At 41.5% G+C, this 16285-nt stretch overlaps 1 protein-coding gene across 7 annotated transcripts in view; it reads left to right on the top strand.

Annotated features, from left to right (window-relative positions):
- The window catches only part of dlgap2a (discs, large (Drosophila) homolog-associated protein 2a), a 571596-nt gene that overhangs the window by 179412 nt on the left and 375899 nt on the right, over window positions 1-16285 (top strand). For all 7 annotated transcript variants that reach the window (XM_073056782.1, XM_073056777.1, XM_073056775.1 and 4 more), the window contains one exon: window positions 5903-5935. Coding sequence is in view for 3 of the 7 variants with exons in the window: in XM_073056777.1 (XP_072912878.1) it covers window positions 5903-5935 (33 nt within the window). In the remaining 4 variants the exon portion in view is untranslated. The remainder of the gene's footprint in view (window positions 1-5902; window positions 5936-16285) is intronic.

Here is a 16285-nt window from a genome sequence, read left to right as displayed (position 1 = left end):
TTTGCTTTGCCCAAGACCGCAGGAGATTGTAGAGGGCAGTGAACACTTCCCAGTCCATCACACAAAATGGCCTCTCTTTTTGCGGACTCTGCCTAAGCTTCCCTCTGCTTCAGGAAGGCAGCCAACATGATCAAGGACTCTTCCCATCCCAGTTATTCCTCATCCTCCCTATTTCATCAGACAGAAGATTCAAAAGCTTAAATAGCACACCGCCAGTTTCTAGGATGGCATCTATTTCATTGTTACCAGACTCTTGAATGGACCTTTCATACACTAAAGGTGAACTCTAGATCTCTCAGTCCACTTTGTCTTGGCCTGTGCATGTTATTTGTTTGCCTGCATTGCACCTTCTCTATCATAAACCACCACCATAAACTCTGAGTGTGGGTTAGCTCTGAGGACTGCGAGCTTATAGCCATAACAGAAACATGGCAGAGAAAAGGGAAAGACTGGCAGCTTGATATTCCAGGACACAGATTTTACATGTGTGATGGGTATATGTAGGTGAGGAAGGGGTGTAACCTTTATAACAGTAATACTTGGATAACATTCTTGGGGAATGAGGTCATATGGGTAGAATTTAAAAGATAGCAGGGGAGGGTTACTCACATGTATTATAGGTTTGCCCCCCCCCCCCCAGATAGACAATAACAAATTGAGGAGTATGTGTTTAAAGAAATTACTCATAGTTTAAGAATAGCAGGGCTGTATTAATGGGAAACTTTAGCTTCCCAGTATTGACTACCGTGAGTGTCCAGAAAAGTTTCCTAAGAGGGATGTATTCAGGATCTTGCACTCAGTGGCCACTTTATTAGATACACCTGTACACCTGCACTTTCAAGCAAATACCTAATAAGTCAACTATTTGCCAGCAACTTATTGCATTAAACATGCAGATATGGTCAAGTGGTTCAGTTGTTGTTCAGACCAAACATCGGAATGAGGAAACAAAGTCTAAGTGACTTTGACTGTGGAATAATTATTGATGCCAGATGGGATGGTTTGAGTATCTCTGAAACTGGGATTTTCATGCATAATGCTCTCTGCAGTGTACAAAGAAGGGTGGGAGAAACAGAAAAAACATCCAGCAAGGAGCATTTTTTTGAGTGAGTGCCTTGTTTATAAGAGAGGTCAGAGGAGAATGACCAGACTAGTTCAAGTTGTCAGGAAGGCGACAGTAACTCAGATTTACACAGTTGCTCAATGGTGTGCAAAAGAGCATCTGTGAACTCACAGCACAGCAGACCTTGAAGTGAATGACTGCAGCAGCAAGAGACAGTGGCCACTTCATTAGGTACGGGAGGTATCAAATAAAGTGGCCACTGAGTGTATTTAAACCTTATAGAAATCTTAATGATCATATAAAATGTTTAAAATTATGAGGTATAGATAAGTTCCTGCTAGCAGTCCTTGTCCCATGATAGGGGAGTCAAGTACACACGGCATATATTTAGGGTGGGAGGGTAAAGATTTCAAATGGACTTGAGAGGAATCTTTTTCATACAGAGGATGGTGGATAATGTATATCGAACTACCTGCCAGAGGAAGTGGATGAGGCAGATACAATAGTATCATTTAAGAATCACTTGGATAGGAACTGGAGAGGCAGCGATTGGAGGTGTACAAGCCAAATGCAGGAAGTTGGGTTAAGATGGTCGGTCACCAGGGTTGGCATGCACTGGTTGGTCGGAATGCCTGTATGTGTGTTGTATTGCTCTATGGTCATATTCTACATTCACTTTTCCTTTTGTCCTGTCTTCATGAGCTTGCATAGGGAATGAAAGGTCTGGGTGGTCCGCAGAACAAAGGGTTTTCATTGCATCTCAGTACATATGGTAACAATAAACCAACTTTCTAAACTCTCAAAGCTGACACAGAATACAGGGATGTAAAATGTTAACAGACCAAATCAGATGAACAGCTGGTGGCTGTTATATATGTGTCCTCTGTGACTATTTAGTAGAAAAACAGTGCCGAGCTAAAATATTTATGGCCAAATAACTACAATAATACACTGTTCCTTTTGGCTCCATCCACAGCCTCACGTTCTTATTCATTCTCCATGTTATTAAAACCTGTTGACATTATACTCCAAGCTACACTGTAAAATTCCTCAGAGAATCTTCTGTTAAACATTATTTCTTGAACATGTTCATTTTTAGTTAATATTTCAATTTTATGATCTTTGACCTGTTTACAGGTAACATTTTCCTTTATGGCTATAATTCCCAATGCCCCTTCAATTGTTCCCAGCTAGATCCTCATCCGCTTGTCGATGCTCTATCAATGTTACCATGTTCGCACAATGATCATTTGGTAGGGCTCTTGCTTGTTAACAGCATGTTGAGTGTGTGTGTGTCTTTGTGCCTGTGGCCAGCAAGATATTTTAGACTACAAGACCTATGAGCAGAATTAGGCTATTCGGCCCATCAAGCCTGCTGATTCCATCATGGCTGATTTATTAACTCTCTCAATCCCATTCTCCTGTCTTCTGCACATAACCTTTGCCCTAATTAATCAAAAACCTGTCAACCATCACTTTAAATGTACCTAATGACTTTGCTTCAACAGCCATTTGTGGCAATGAATTCCACCACCATCTGGCTAAAGAAATTCTTCCTCATCTCTCTTCTAAACGGATGTCCTCGTATTCTAAGACTGCGCCATATGATCTGACACTTACCCCATTATAGGAAATATCCTCTCATTATCTACTCTGTCTGGGCCTTACAAAATTTGATAGGTTTCAATGGGATTTCCCCCTCATTCTTCTAAACTCCAAAGCCATCAAACACACCTGATATGTTAACCATTTCATTCCCAGGGTCATTTCCGTAAACCTCTGCTGGACCCTCTTTGATGCCAGTACGTCTTTTTTAGATATGTGGCCTGAAACTGTTCACAATTCTCCAAGTGACTTTTAAGTCTCAGTTTTTTTTTAAAAAACAGTTCCCCTTTTCCTGCTGCCTTCTGCTTTCCTTCTTATAATTTATCTTCCTACAGCTGAATGTAAAGGACATGCCATTTCCCAAGTAAAACATTTATATCAGTTAAATCTTTTCTGAGACGTGCATCAGAAGATGCCTCGGCCTGAACCCATCAGATGCAGGTGTTGGTTCTCATAGTGTCCACTCCCAAACAAGGAGGAGGTACTTCCAGCTAACAAAGCAGATTAGACACAGTTACTTTATTTTTCAATGGAGCACATCCAGTTTTGAGGAGAAACTCTGATAGAGGTTTCCAGGCACAAGTACAACTTTTTTTTAAAACAAACAAGAAAGCCATAGCAATGAGTTGGCAGAATAACAAGTTGCCAATAAAGAAAACTCTGGGAAGAGATCTTTCTTGGGCCAAGGCTGAGGACTGGACTCTGTCTTCATCTCTGTCATATCAAGTTTAATATCACTGGCATATGTCACAAAGTTTGTTGCTTTGCTGCAGCAGTACATTGCAATACATAATTAAAAACTATAAATTACAAGAAGTACATAAAAATTAAATAAGCAGTGCAAAAAGAGAGGGAAAACACTGAGTGTGTCCATGGGTTCATTGTTCATTCAGAAATCCTATGATGGTGTTCCTGAAACACCGAGTGTGTGGCTTCAGGCTCCTGTACCTCCTTTTGAGTGGCAGCACCCTCTGACTTACTCTGAATGCAGTGTCTGTGCTTCAGGGCCAAGTGAAACCACTTCTATTAGATCACTAGACCATAAAACTTAGGAGCAGAATTAGATCATTCAGCCCATTGAGTCTGCTCTGCTATTCCATCATGGCTGAATTGTTTTCCCTCTCAACCCCATTCTCCTGCCTTCTCCCCAAAACCTTTGATGCCCTGACTAATAAAGAACCTGTCGACTTCCACCTTAAATATACTCAATGACTTCGCCTCCACAGCTGCATGTAGCCATGAGTTCCACAGAGTTACCACCCTCAGGTTAAAGAAATTTGTTATCATCTCTGTTCTAAAGGGGGATGCTCTTTTATTCTCAGGCTGCTCTCTGGTGCTAGACTCCCCAACTATTGGAAACATTCTCTCCACACAGAAATCTAGGCCTTTCAATATTCGACATGTTTCAATGAAATCCTCGTCCTCCCCCACCCCCTTCCCCCCCCTCATTCTTTCTGCATTGTATTGTAATCAGAATCATTTATTATCACTACATTGTATGGAGTGAAATATATTGTTTTGCAGCAGCAGAACAGCGCATGAGTTTATGAATGAGTGGATCAGCTGAGCTTGTTTTTCCCAGAGGGAAGGAGATTGAGGGGTTACCTGGTAAGATTATGAGAGACATAAGAAAGGTAGAAGGTCAGATTATTTTTCCTATGATATTAGTAACAACAGAGTTAGGGGTTTAAGGTGAGAAGAATTAGTTTGAAAGGGGATCTGAGGGGTAAGATTTTTTCACACAGAGTGGAGCTGATATCTGGAACTCGTTACCAGAGGAGATGGTGGAATCAAATATGGTTGGGACATTTAAGAGGCATTTAAACTGACAAGGTGGAGAAGGATATGTTTCCAGTGCAGACAGGTGAAATGGGTATGGTCGGGCATAAAGGATGGCATGAATGTGGGTGCCTTAATAACCTCTTCTGTGTGCAGTGAATTACTCAGGAACATGAGGAATGCGAGAACTTGCATACTTTAACCATCTCACTTTCTTCAAGTGTACTGGTCCTGTCCATTTACATTAATCATAAATGGCAACAGTTTCATAAATTGGAGCAGAGTGCAAATATCTACATGTTTCCATCTTGGAGTCAGAGAGTCATACTTCCAAGTGGAACGTCACAGTATAGTACAGCACTGGACAGGTTATTTTGCTCACAATGTTGAGCCGATCTTGATAGCTTATACTAAATATTGTCCTGCTGTGTGTCATCCATATCCCTCCGTTCCCTTCATACTGGTGTGTCTACATAAAAGCCTCTTAAACTCCACCATTAGTACTACTGTTAACTCATTCCAGGCTCCTACCACTCTGTGTTAATTTTTAAAAAAACAACTTGCCCCTCATGTTACCTTTAAATTTCCCTCCTCTAACCTTAAGAGCATGGACTCCAATGTCTGACATTTCTATCCTGTGAAAAAGATTGACTGTTTACCTTATCTTTGTCCCTCCCCTCAGCCTCAGATACACCAGAGAAGACAGCCAAGCTTTATCCAGCCTCTCCTTGTAATCCAGGCAGCATCCCAGTAAATCTCCTCCGCAGCTTCCATATCCTTCCCATCATGGGGGCATGTAAAAACTCCAAATGCAGTCTGACTAAAGTTTTATACATTGTAGCATGATGTCAGGTAACTTAAATTTGGTCCACAAATTAAACTAGGCTTTCGTTCGCACCAGGTACGCTACTGGGACTTGACTGTTTGAAATGCATTAGGGAAGCTTGGCCACTCTTCCAAAGCCCATCAGTGTTGGTATTGCTAAATATTGGAGCAAAGTCACCTCAAATGTCCAAACATTTGGGATGTCTCTATGCAATGTTTAACAGAGCCAGATCTATAACTGTGTCAGCTGTACGTTTCTGAAGAGGGTGCCTTCTTTCCTTTAAGCATTGCAATAAAGTTTGCAAGAGTTAAAATTAAGATGTGGGTGTCTTAATAAAAGCTAGGTTGTGAATTCATGTTGGCAATATACGTGGCTAATAGGAGCCAAAGCACATCCCAGAAATGTATAAATGTAATGAAGTCATCCATTTGGGTTCAGCAATAAATGGAAAAGGAACAGATCACACAAACTGCAGATAAACTGCAGTTAAATGGAGTTGTAACACTCTGTGTGCTTTGTGGATGAATAATAAATGAAGTTGATTTGCTCCCCGTAGTTTGTACATGTTGTGTTTCTCTCATTCAAAATCTGAAAGACTGAAGGACTAATTTTTGTTTCTTTTGTTGTAGAATCCCAGTGTACCTTGTGTGGTGAACCAGAAGGTGAGTAACACTGTTCCTGTTTCCTCTGTGGTGTTAGTCATAAAACTGGAATGTTTATTATTTGGTAGGTTGTGAAGAGATTCCAATATAGTATTGAAAATAGCAGTTTTATCCTTCATCTTTGACTGAATCTATATTAAATTTGAGTCTCGTTGAAATGTTCTTTTCAATGTTTATTGACATCAGAAATTTTCAACATAAGGGGCAAAGGTGTGATTTGGGCAAGGTTCTGCCTAATGTTGTCTTTTCACAAAGGAACCAAATGATGTTTGTTGAAGTCCAATGTTATGAGCAAGAGCGGAATTTATATTTTTGGTTATGGAGGTTGAAGATGCTTAATGCATTAATTTAGTCTTGGACTATAATTGGAAACCATTTAATCATCGTAGCTTAGGAAAGCTCTGATTAAATTAGATGATAATTCATACTGTTAGATCTTGAATGATTCAAATGACAGATCAATTGCTTGTGCTGACAAAGTTTATGCACTTATTTTGGCAAGACTTCATAAATCCATTTAAACAAGAGAACACAAAAGTAGCAACAATCTTGGAAAGAAGTTTTAATGTATTAATATGACATGCTGGCATTTATTTAACTATTCCAGAGAATCATTTCTATTCAGTTATATCAGAATGACCTTAATTTTGAGTATAGGGCACTTGCTATTGAGATTTGTGTTTGTTCCAATAATCAGATGGCGCAGTTAGTATACATGGAGTCAGTGCTGGTTTAATGTCCATTGTATTTTGTGGATTAGCTGGTATCTTTGCGCAAACTGATTATTATTTCACCAATTATAGCCACAAGATGAATCACACTGATACCTGGCAGAGAAGTGTGACACAGATAAGACATGGAAGCAGAGTTAGGCCATTTGGCCCATCGATTTTGCTCCACTAATCAATCATGTGTGATCTTTTTTATTCCCCTCCTCGGCCCCATTCCCCAGAATTCTTGCTGTAACCTTTGATGCTGTGCACAATCAAGAAACTAATTAGCTCTGCCTTAAACACACCCAATGACCTGACTTCCACAGCTACCTGTGGTAATAAAGTCCACAAGTTCACCATACTTTGGTTAAAGAAATTTCTCCACATCCTGTTTCAAATGGACACCTATCCTTTGGTTGTGCCCTCTTGCCCTAGACTCCCCAGCCATGGGGAACAGCCTTTCCACATCTACTCTGTCTGGAGGCCTTTCAATATTCAAAAGGCTTCAATGAGATTTCCCCCTCATCCTTCTAAATACCAGAGTGTGCAGTTCAAGAGCTATCAAATGTTCCTCGTATGATAACCCTTTCATTCCTGGAATAATCATTGTGAGCCTCTTCTGAACCCTCCCCAATGGCAGCACATCTTTTCTTAGATGAGGAGCCCAAAACTGTTCACAGTACTCAAGGTGAGGCCTCCCCAGTGCCTTATAAAGCCTCAGTATCATATCCCTGCTCCTGTATTCTAGACTTCTTGAAATGAATGCTAACATTGCAATTGCCTTCCTCACCACCGACTTGATCTGCACGTTAACCTTTAGGATGTTCTGCACAAGGACTCTCAAGTCCCTTTTCATCTCAGATTTTTAGATTTTTCTCCCTGTTTAGAAAATAGTCTGCACATTTATTTTTACTACCGAAGTGCATGACCATGCATTTTCCAATATTGTATTTCATTCTGCGCTTTCTTGTCCATTCTCCTAATCTGTCTAAATCTTTCTGCAGTCTACCTGTTTCCTTAACTCTACCTGACCTTCCACCAACCTCCATGTCATTGGCAAATTTGGCAACAAAGCCATCTATTCCATCATCTAAATCATTGACGTACAGCATAAAAAGCAGTCCCAACACTGACCTCTGCAGATCACCCCTAGTCACTGGCAACCAATCAGAAAAGGGTCTTTTTACTCCCACTCAATGCCTCCTACCAATCAGCCAGTGGTCTAGCCATGCCAGTAACTTTCCTGTAATACCATGGGCTTATAACTTGGTAAGTTGCCTCATGTGTGGCACCTTGTCAAAGGCCTTCTGAAAATCTAAATATACAACATCCACTGCATCCTCTTTCTCTATCCTACTTGTAATCTCAAAGAATTCCAACAAGTTCATCAAGCAAGATTCTCCCTGGAGAAAAACATGCTGACTTTGTCTATCTAGTACTGCATCACCAAGTACTCCATAACATCATCCTTAACAATTGACTTCAACATCTTCCCAATCACTGAGTTCAGGCTAACTGGTCTATAATTTCCTTTCTGCTGCCTTCCTCCTTAAAGAGTGGAGTGACATTTGCAATTTTCCGGTCCTCTGGCACCAGGCCAGAGTCCAGTGATTTTTTAAAATAGTATTACTAATGCCTCCATGTTCTGTACCTCTACCTCTTTTGTAACCCTAGGGTGCAGTTCTTCCAGTCCAGGCAACTTAAGTACCCTTGGGTCTTTCAGCTTTTTGAACACCTTCTCGCTTGTAATAGTAACTGCACTCACTCTTCCCTCACACCCTTCAACATCTGGCACGCTGCTAGTGTCTTCCACAATGAAGACTGATGCAAAATACTCATTTACTTTGCCTGCCATCTCCTTGTCCTCATTATTATTTCTAATGATAAAATCCAGCTTGACTCCAGCCAGATGCGGTCTTGCTTTTCCTGGCTCTGACATTTTGATGCTGAAACATAATTTTATTTCCAAGTCCAACTAATTGTGAATTTTTCCAATTCCACCTCTGTAACATTGCCTTCTCTTGCAATTCTGCAACCCCGAACTCATGTCATTTTCACCAGCAGACTGGATCTCCCTAGTGCATGTACGTATCACACATTAAGTTGATAGGCTACTCATCCAGAATTGCATCACTCAAGTCTTGTCATTTCCTGAGCACTGTCCACCCATCGCATCTGATTTCACAAACTTCCACCATATTTCCCCCCTCTGTACACTGATCTTAGACTCCAGATCCCCTGTTCCTGTTCCTCTGTTTCTCAAGCATTTGTTTGTCACACAGAGGAATACAGGACTGGCTGCCAAGAAGAGTTTACCCCCTAGCAGTCTTTTGCCACAATCAACATTCTTTTTACTTGGAGAATCCTTCCTGGATTCATGCCTCACCAAAAGAATGCAAGCACTCATTGTACTCAGACGTATTGAGTGCTGTGATATGACCTACCTTCCCTCAGCAGTACATAATAATCAGTCTGAAATATTAACTACCATTTCCTTGTGCAACAAAGTTATCTCCTGGCTTTGAACTAATGTAAAAGTTCAATTGCCCTTCCGATAATGACATGATTAATTGCAATTTCCTGTAAAATAGAAGGTAATAAATGTGGGTATACTTTATTAAACATAGAACATAGAAACATAGAAAACCTACAGCAGAATACAGGCCCTTTGGCCCACAAAGCTGTGCCAAACATGTACTTGCTTTAGAAATTACCAAGGGCTACCCATAGCCCTCTATTTTTCTAAGCTCCACGTATCTATCCAAGAGACTCTTAAAAGACCCTATTGTGTCTGCCTACATCACCGTTGCTGACAGCCCATTCCATGCACTCACCATCCTTTGCATAAAAAACTTACCCTGTGACATCCCCTCTGTATTTACTTCCAAACACCTTAAAACTCTGCCCTCTCATGTTAGCCATTTCAACCCTGGTAAGAAGCCTCTGACTGTCCACACAATCAATGCCTCTCATCATCCAACACACCTCTGAGGTCACCTCTCATCCTCCGCCGCTCCAAGGAGAAAAGGCCAAGTTAGTAGGATTTAAATTTGATTTAACATTTTAGATGACTCTTGAATCAAACGCTTGTATTTCTCTCAGGTCTCTTTTTCCGGTGACTTCAAGTGAACAGCCACTTTGAAAATGAACAGAGTAATTTTCAGAATGATAGGAGCAAAGGAAACCTTAATATATTGTAGGTCCAGTGGGAAACAATCATTACTAATTGAATGTGGGCTTGACAGCTTAAGCCCACATGAGCAGTTGAAAATGAACCTGCTGTTCCTTCCTTGGAGACTTCAGAAGGTAAGGTGGATTACACACCCCTATCTGCATCAGTGGTGCTAAGATAGTGATTAGTATCTGGTTTATTATTGTCACGTGTACCAAGGTATGGTGAAAAGCTTTGTTTTGTTTGTCATCCAGACAGACTATTTCATCATATTAGAGCATTGACATGGTAGAAAGGGAGAAGAAATAAGAGAAATCTGAGTTTAGTATTGCTCTGATCAAGTGCTCTTTCCAACTCATGTTCTCAGTATTATTTTATTTATTTACACTCTTTGTCTTCCTTTGTGGAGTTTTTCATAAAATTCTAATGTATTTCTCTTTCTCCTGTAAATGCCTGCAAGAAAATGAATCTCAAGGTAGCATAAAATAACATGTATGTACTTCAATAATAAATCTACTTAAAAGATGGAAGTTTATGGTCCATCAATAGAAAGTGAAAGTCAATGTCAGATTTCATTAGTCTCCTGAGGAAATAGAGATGCTTATGTGCTTTCTTGACCATTGCATCTACATATTGGACCAGGATAAGTTATTCATGATATGCACACCTACGAGCATGAAGCTTTCAACTATCTCTACCTCAGAATTATTAACACAGACAGGGGTGTGTACTCCACTTCCACCCCCCCCCCCCCCACCCCCGCATCTCTCTGAAATCCGAGACCAGCTCTTTTGTTTGCTGATATTGAGGGAAATGTTGTTGCCATGATACAATGCCATCAGGTACACTATCCTATGCACTGTCTTTTTACTTCAGCCCACGTTGCTGGTGTCATCTGCAAACTTGTCTATGGAGTGAGAGTTGAATCTGTCCACACAGGTGTAAGTGTAAGGGCTGAGGACACAACCTTGTTGGGCACTAATGTTGAGGAAAAGTGTGGCAGAAGTGTTGTTGCCTGTCCTGACTGTCTGTGCTCTGTTGGTCAGTAAGTCAAGGATCCAGATGTGGAGGGAGGCATTGACTCCCAGGTCTTGCAGTTTGGTGATGTTTGTTTGGAATTATAGCATTGGACGCAGAACTGTAGTCAATAAATAGGAATCTGATGTAGGTGTTTTTGTTACCCAAATGTTCCAGAGGTGAGTGTCGGGCCAGGGAGCTAGTGTCCACTGGAGACCTTTTTCTGTGGTCGAATAGATAGGTGGCTGACGTAGGCACCTCTTTGTTGTCCAGATATTCCAGATAATGAGAAATGAACCCTGGAACATCAAGGCTAGGTGAGGAATATCTTGAAGAAAATTTTGTTTTATAGTTTCTTTCGCAGAGAAAGGCGAGTGTGTGGAATGGGCTGCCGGTGGTGGTGGTGGTGGAGGCGGATACAACAGGGTCTTTTAAGAGACTCCTGGATAGGTACATGGAGCTTAGTAAAATAGAGGGCAACGGATAACCCTAGGTAGTTCTAAGGTAAGGACATGTTCAGCACAGCTTTGTGGGCTGAAGGGCCTGTATTGTGCTGTAGGTTTTCTATGTTTCTATTTATTGTGAACTGTGGATACTATGTTAGATTAGACACAGATGATTCATTTTACAAATTCTCTCCATAGCTTTGCTTATTCATCAACTTTAACATTGTCCCATTGCTAGCTACAGCTCAGTGACATTAAATCAATCAGTGTTCAGTCACTGTAAACCTGCTCCTCAATTTTATCCTGACTATTACTGACATGCTACACCTGTTTGTATCCTCATGAATTTCTTCACACGTTAACTGTTTCCCAACATTTTGTCCAAACCCTCTTCCAACTCCTGCTGTTCACTTGATTGTCAGCACCCTGTTTTCCTGTGAAATCTCTGGAGATAATGTGCAATGTCAGAAGTGCACAATTAATGCTGATAGTGGTATAAATAGAGACATGCTTCTCTGATAAACAGCTTCAATGCCAGTCACAGTTTTATTAAGCACAAGGTAGCATGTTATTTTTAAATCATTGTTAATATTTGCTATGTGGGAGAGGATTTCTCAGTTTTGTCTGTAAACAGGTCTATGCATTTGTAGGTACATTTGTGTTGAATGAGCTTAGGGCTCTGATTTGCTCAATGGCCATGCTTTTGCTTACACTGCAGTGGGGAATAGCTTTGCAGGTTAAAGTGCCCAGCCTAGTGAACATGTTGTGTTGTCAAAGTTAGGATGGTTTTGCACTAACTCGCTAATCCACAGGGTCTATTTACTACTTACACAAGGTCTTGCACTTTCATCAAGAACAACCAGTTAATTCTTCACACCTCTCTATGCTGTTGAAACTCCAGGACAAAACTAAAGCTGAAAATCACAATAGTTGCAAATCAGATATTTAAATCCAACCCTCTGAAGGAAAATAGTGGGCGGAAAAATAAGACTGCAATGAGACCAAGCCGTAGAGCCCTAATGGGGGGTGAAGTGGCTGGGAACGGCTCGTCTACTATGTTCTTTGAGATGGTGACTGACCTTCCGTCCCTTCCTTGCTTTTTATTGAGTGCTATTTTGTGTTCTGTTAACAGCTCACACAGTAATAAACATCTGTTTGTGATACACTCCTTGCTGTACAATAGAGAGGCACTGGTATTCTTCTGTCCTTTTTGGTGCAAATGAGCTGGGTGTTTCAGGTTGTTGATCTCCCCATTCACTGCACTTGCACTGTCGATGCTTCTGAATAATGTTTTTTTTAAACTGACCTCGTGGAACGAAACAACCTCATATGGCAGTTCAGCAAATCAGATCTTTACAATAAACAATTTGCAGGAGGAACATAGTGTCAAACGTTATCTGTGGGAGGAAAGGAATTGTCAATGTTTCAGGTGAAAAGCAGGGCTGCAGAGTGCTGATGCAGGGTTTCAACCTGAAATGCTGAAATTTCATTACAGCCCACAGAAACTGTTCAAATCATTGAGCTTCTCCAGCAGATTGTTTGTTGCTCCAGATCGCAGCATCTGCCCTCCTGGTGTCTCCAGAAAAAAATATAGTATTTCCATTTTTTGTTTATTTGCAAGTACTATTTGCCATCATTCATCCAACTCAATAAGAAACTGAACCAGTTGGATATCTTTTACTTTTGAGTCTTTGGCTGTTGAGGAAGTAACATGGAAAATGGTTGGATGCAGGAAGATTGAACATACAGTTACAAGAAATGACTTAGAGGTGGAAGGGTGATGAAGCCAGAGGCTAACTGAGATTGCCAGAACATCATGGATGGAATGAAGGAGATTGTATATGTGGGGAAAAGGGTGACTACTGTATCTGCAGTGGAAACTTGACCGTGTTCCAGCAGAGGTTTAGCTTGGAGTTTAGTGGATATGCTGGCCATTGCCAGTGCAAGTGGCTCTGGTCTGAATGTGCAGAGAAGTACGTAGCAGGAATAGTGAAAAAAGCAATAAAGCTGAAAGCCTGCAACTGCTGTAAAACCATTCAGTGAGGGTGGAGCTTGTTCAAGATTCTGCTTGAGGGAGAGGCCAAGGGAAATGAGAAAGGCACAGGATTCAAAGGAACTGAGCTGCTTGGGAAGCTCAAACTGGTGGAAGGGAATGGAGGATCTCTGGGGACTGCGGTTGTGAGCTGTCAACAAACACCTGGACAGCAGCAAACCAGAGATCATTAGCAGCAGTGAGTAGGTTTCGGAATCCGAAAACCAGCAGGAGAAGGTCAGATTTGCCATGGCACTGAATTTATACTCGGCTGTTGTCTATATGGAATTGGAAATTTTCCCTGTGACTGCTATACATCCATTCACAGGGAGAAATCCCAATTCTGTATTGGCCCTCACCAATTTTTACAGACACCATCACAGCTTGGTATACCATCAGCCTGCCCAAGGCTACAAGAAATAGGAGAGAGTAGCAAACAGGCCCAGTCCATCACAACCTCAGCTCCTCTGATTTCATCTATACTTCCTTCTGCCTCATGAAATCAGCCAAAATAATCAAAGACCCCACCCACTCTTGACACTTTCTCTTTGCTCCATTCCATTGGAAAGAATGTACAAAAGTCTGAATGAATGTGCTACCAGTGTCAAGGACATCTTCTATCCTGCTGTTAAAAAAAGTCTTGAATGGATCTCTGGTATGAGAGAGAATTTGATCACAATCTACCTTACTGTGGCCTTGCACTTTACTCTCTCCATGCACTACACTTTCTCTGTCACAGAAACACTATTCTGCATTCTCTTATTGCTTTTTCCTTGTGCTACCTTGATGCTTGGAATCAACTGTATGAACGTCAAAACCAACTTTTTCCACTGTATCTCAGTACATGTGACAACAAAATAAAACAATGGTGTCTTTCACATGCCAAACATGTGTTGTTTGATTAACTGGCTGAAGTAGGCCACCAGCCCAGAGACAGCGTGAATGTGCAGTATTTTTCTCATGGTTGGGGAATCAAGACCTAGAGGACACAGGCTTAAGGTGAGGGGAGAGATTTGATAGGAACCTTTTTCCACCCAGTGGGTAGTTTGTATATAGAATGAGCTGTCAGAGGAAGTGGTTGTGGCAGGTATGATAACATTTAAAAGGCACTTGGACAGGTACGTGGATGGGAAAGGTTTAGAGGGTTATGGGCCAAATGCAGGCAGATGGGATTAGTTTGGACAAGCATCTTGGTTACCTTGGACCAATTAGGCCAAAGAGCCTGTTTCTATGCTGTGCTACTCTGACTCTATGACCAGGACAATTAAGACTGCTCCACCATTCAATATGATCATTGCTAGTCTCCAACAACCTCAAAACCTCTTCGGTGCCAGTTCCCCATCACTCTCAGTTCTTTCAGATAGTTCCATCTCTTCATTTAGAATGCACCTGTTGAACTGTCCTCCACAATGCTGAGGGATAGAGAACCTCAGATGCATCACTCACTGAGAGTACAAAGTTTCTCTGCTCCGTGGTTTTAAAAAGCAGCTTATTCTGTAATAATACTCCATTGTTCATAACTCTCCTGCTAGTGAGAACATCACAGCAGCAACAAATGGTTTTCAGCCATTGGGAACACGTCGGATATCCTCAGCCCTCTAAATGTAAGGGACATTTAGACAGACACATTCAGGAATAGAGTCAGGAAGAGTGGATTAGTCTCGTTTGGTGCAGATATCGTGGGCTGAAGGGGCTGTACCTGTGCTGTGTTCCTCTGTGTTTCTATGTGAAAGTTTAATTTGCAGTCAGATAACTTGAGTCTAAATATACTATTTCCTGAGAAACGCATGTCCTGTTCAGTAACACAGGCTTTTGATGTAATGTAACAGTGGAGGTCGACTCTTGTTAGCTGGTGCCATCATTACAGAGGCAGCTGCAGAAGGACTCCTACTGATTTCCTTGCAGAGAGCTTCCAAAATTGTCAGTGTAGCATTTGGGTCTGCTCTTTGTAATATACTGTGTGTGAAGCAAAAGGAACTAGATATAGGTGATGAGTATGTGGTGATGGAAGTGATAGACTGACAGAGGTTAAATAAAGCCCACAAACAAGTGGCTTAATCAATGATACTGAATGTTATTGCTGATGTTCCTGTGGAAAAATAGATGGAAATGGGGAACAAATAGTAGGCAGTGGAGAGGAAATAACTCCCTTTCTGTCCCTTTCTCTCTCCTCCTGATCTCCCTAGTGCCTCGCATATCCACTCCAGCTGCCCATCACCCAGACACCCCTCCCATCTGGTTTCTGCTCCACCTTCCTCTCCTATCAGGTCTGACCCTCTGTCTCCTCCACCTATCAGCTCCCAGACTCTGCCACTATTTCTCCCCTCCTCCATCTGCTGATTACCCCTCCTCACCTGGATCCGCCTATCACCTGCCAGTTTTTGCCCAACCCCCTCCCCCTCACCTCTTCATGTTATTTCCCCTTTATCTTTCAGAGTAGCTTTCCTCATTTTAATTCTTCTGCAGGTCTCCACAAAGATGATCTCTCCTGATGTATTTACTTTTGCACATTTTATCCAAGCCCACAAGAGTGCAGTTGATGTAATCTGTTATTAGCAGTGTCAGAAGAGTTGTCCCTGTGGTTACTGTCCTGAAGGAGCAGACTGTCCTCAGCAGATAAAGTGGGAAGTCTTGAAGGACAAAACCAATAGTAAGGAGCAAACAACTAAAGCATTAAGTCAACTGCTAAAAAGAATTGAAGGCACTAAAAGGCCAACATTGAGGTGATAATGGATTAAACCTTCAAAAGATCAGCATGAGGAGAACTTGAGGAATTTGGATGTATTAGGAGGGTATATTGGGCTGGGCAACACACATAACATGCTAGAGGATCCTGTCAGGCCAAGCAGCATATATGAAAAAGGGTGAACAACCAATATTTTGGGGCAAGACCCTTCATACTGCGTTGGGTTTTCAGGCTTGCTACCTTCACCTGGACCTGCCAAAGCATTCACTCACCAGATGCAGAGT

Source organism: Hemitrygon akajei, chromosome 9 (assembly GCF_048418815.1).
Source record: "Hemitrygon akajei chromosome 9, sHemAka1.3, whole genome shotgun sequence".
NCBI lineage: Eukaryota > Metazoa > Chordata > Chondrichthyes > Myliobatiformes > Dasyatidae > Hemitrygon > Hemitrygon akajei.
The sequence above is the reverse complement of the archived record's forward strand: the minus strand, read 5'-3'. Positions and strand labels throughout refer to the sequence as shown.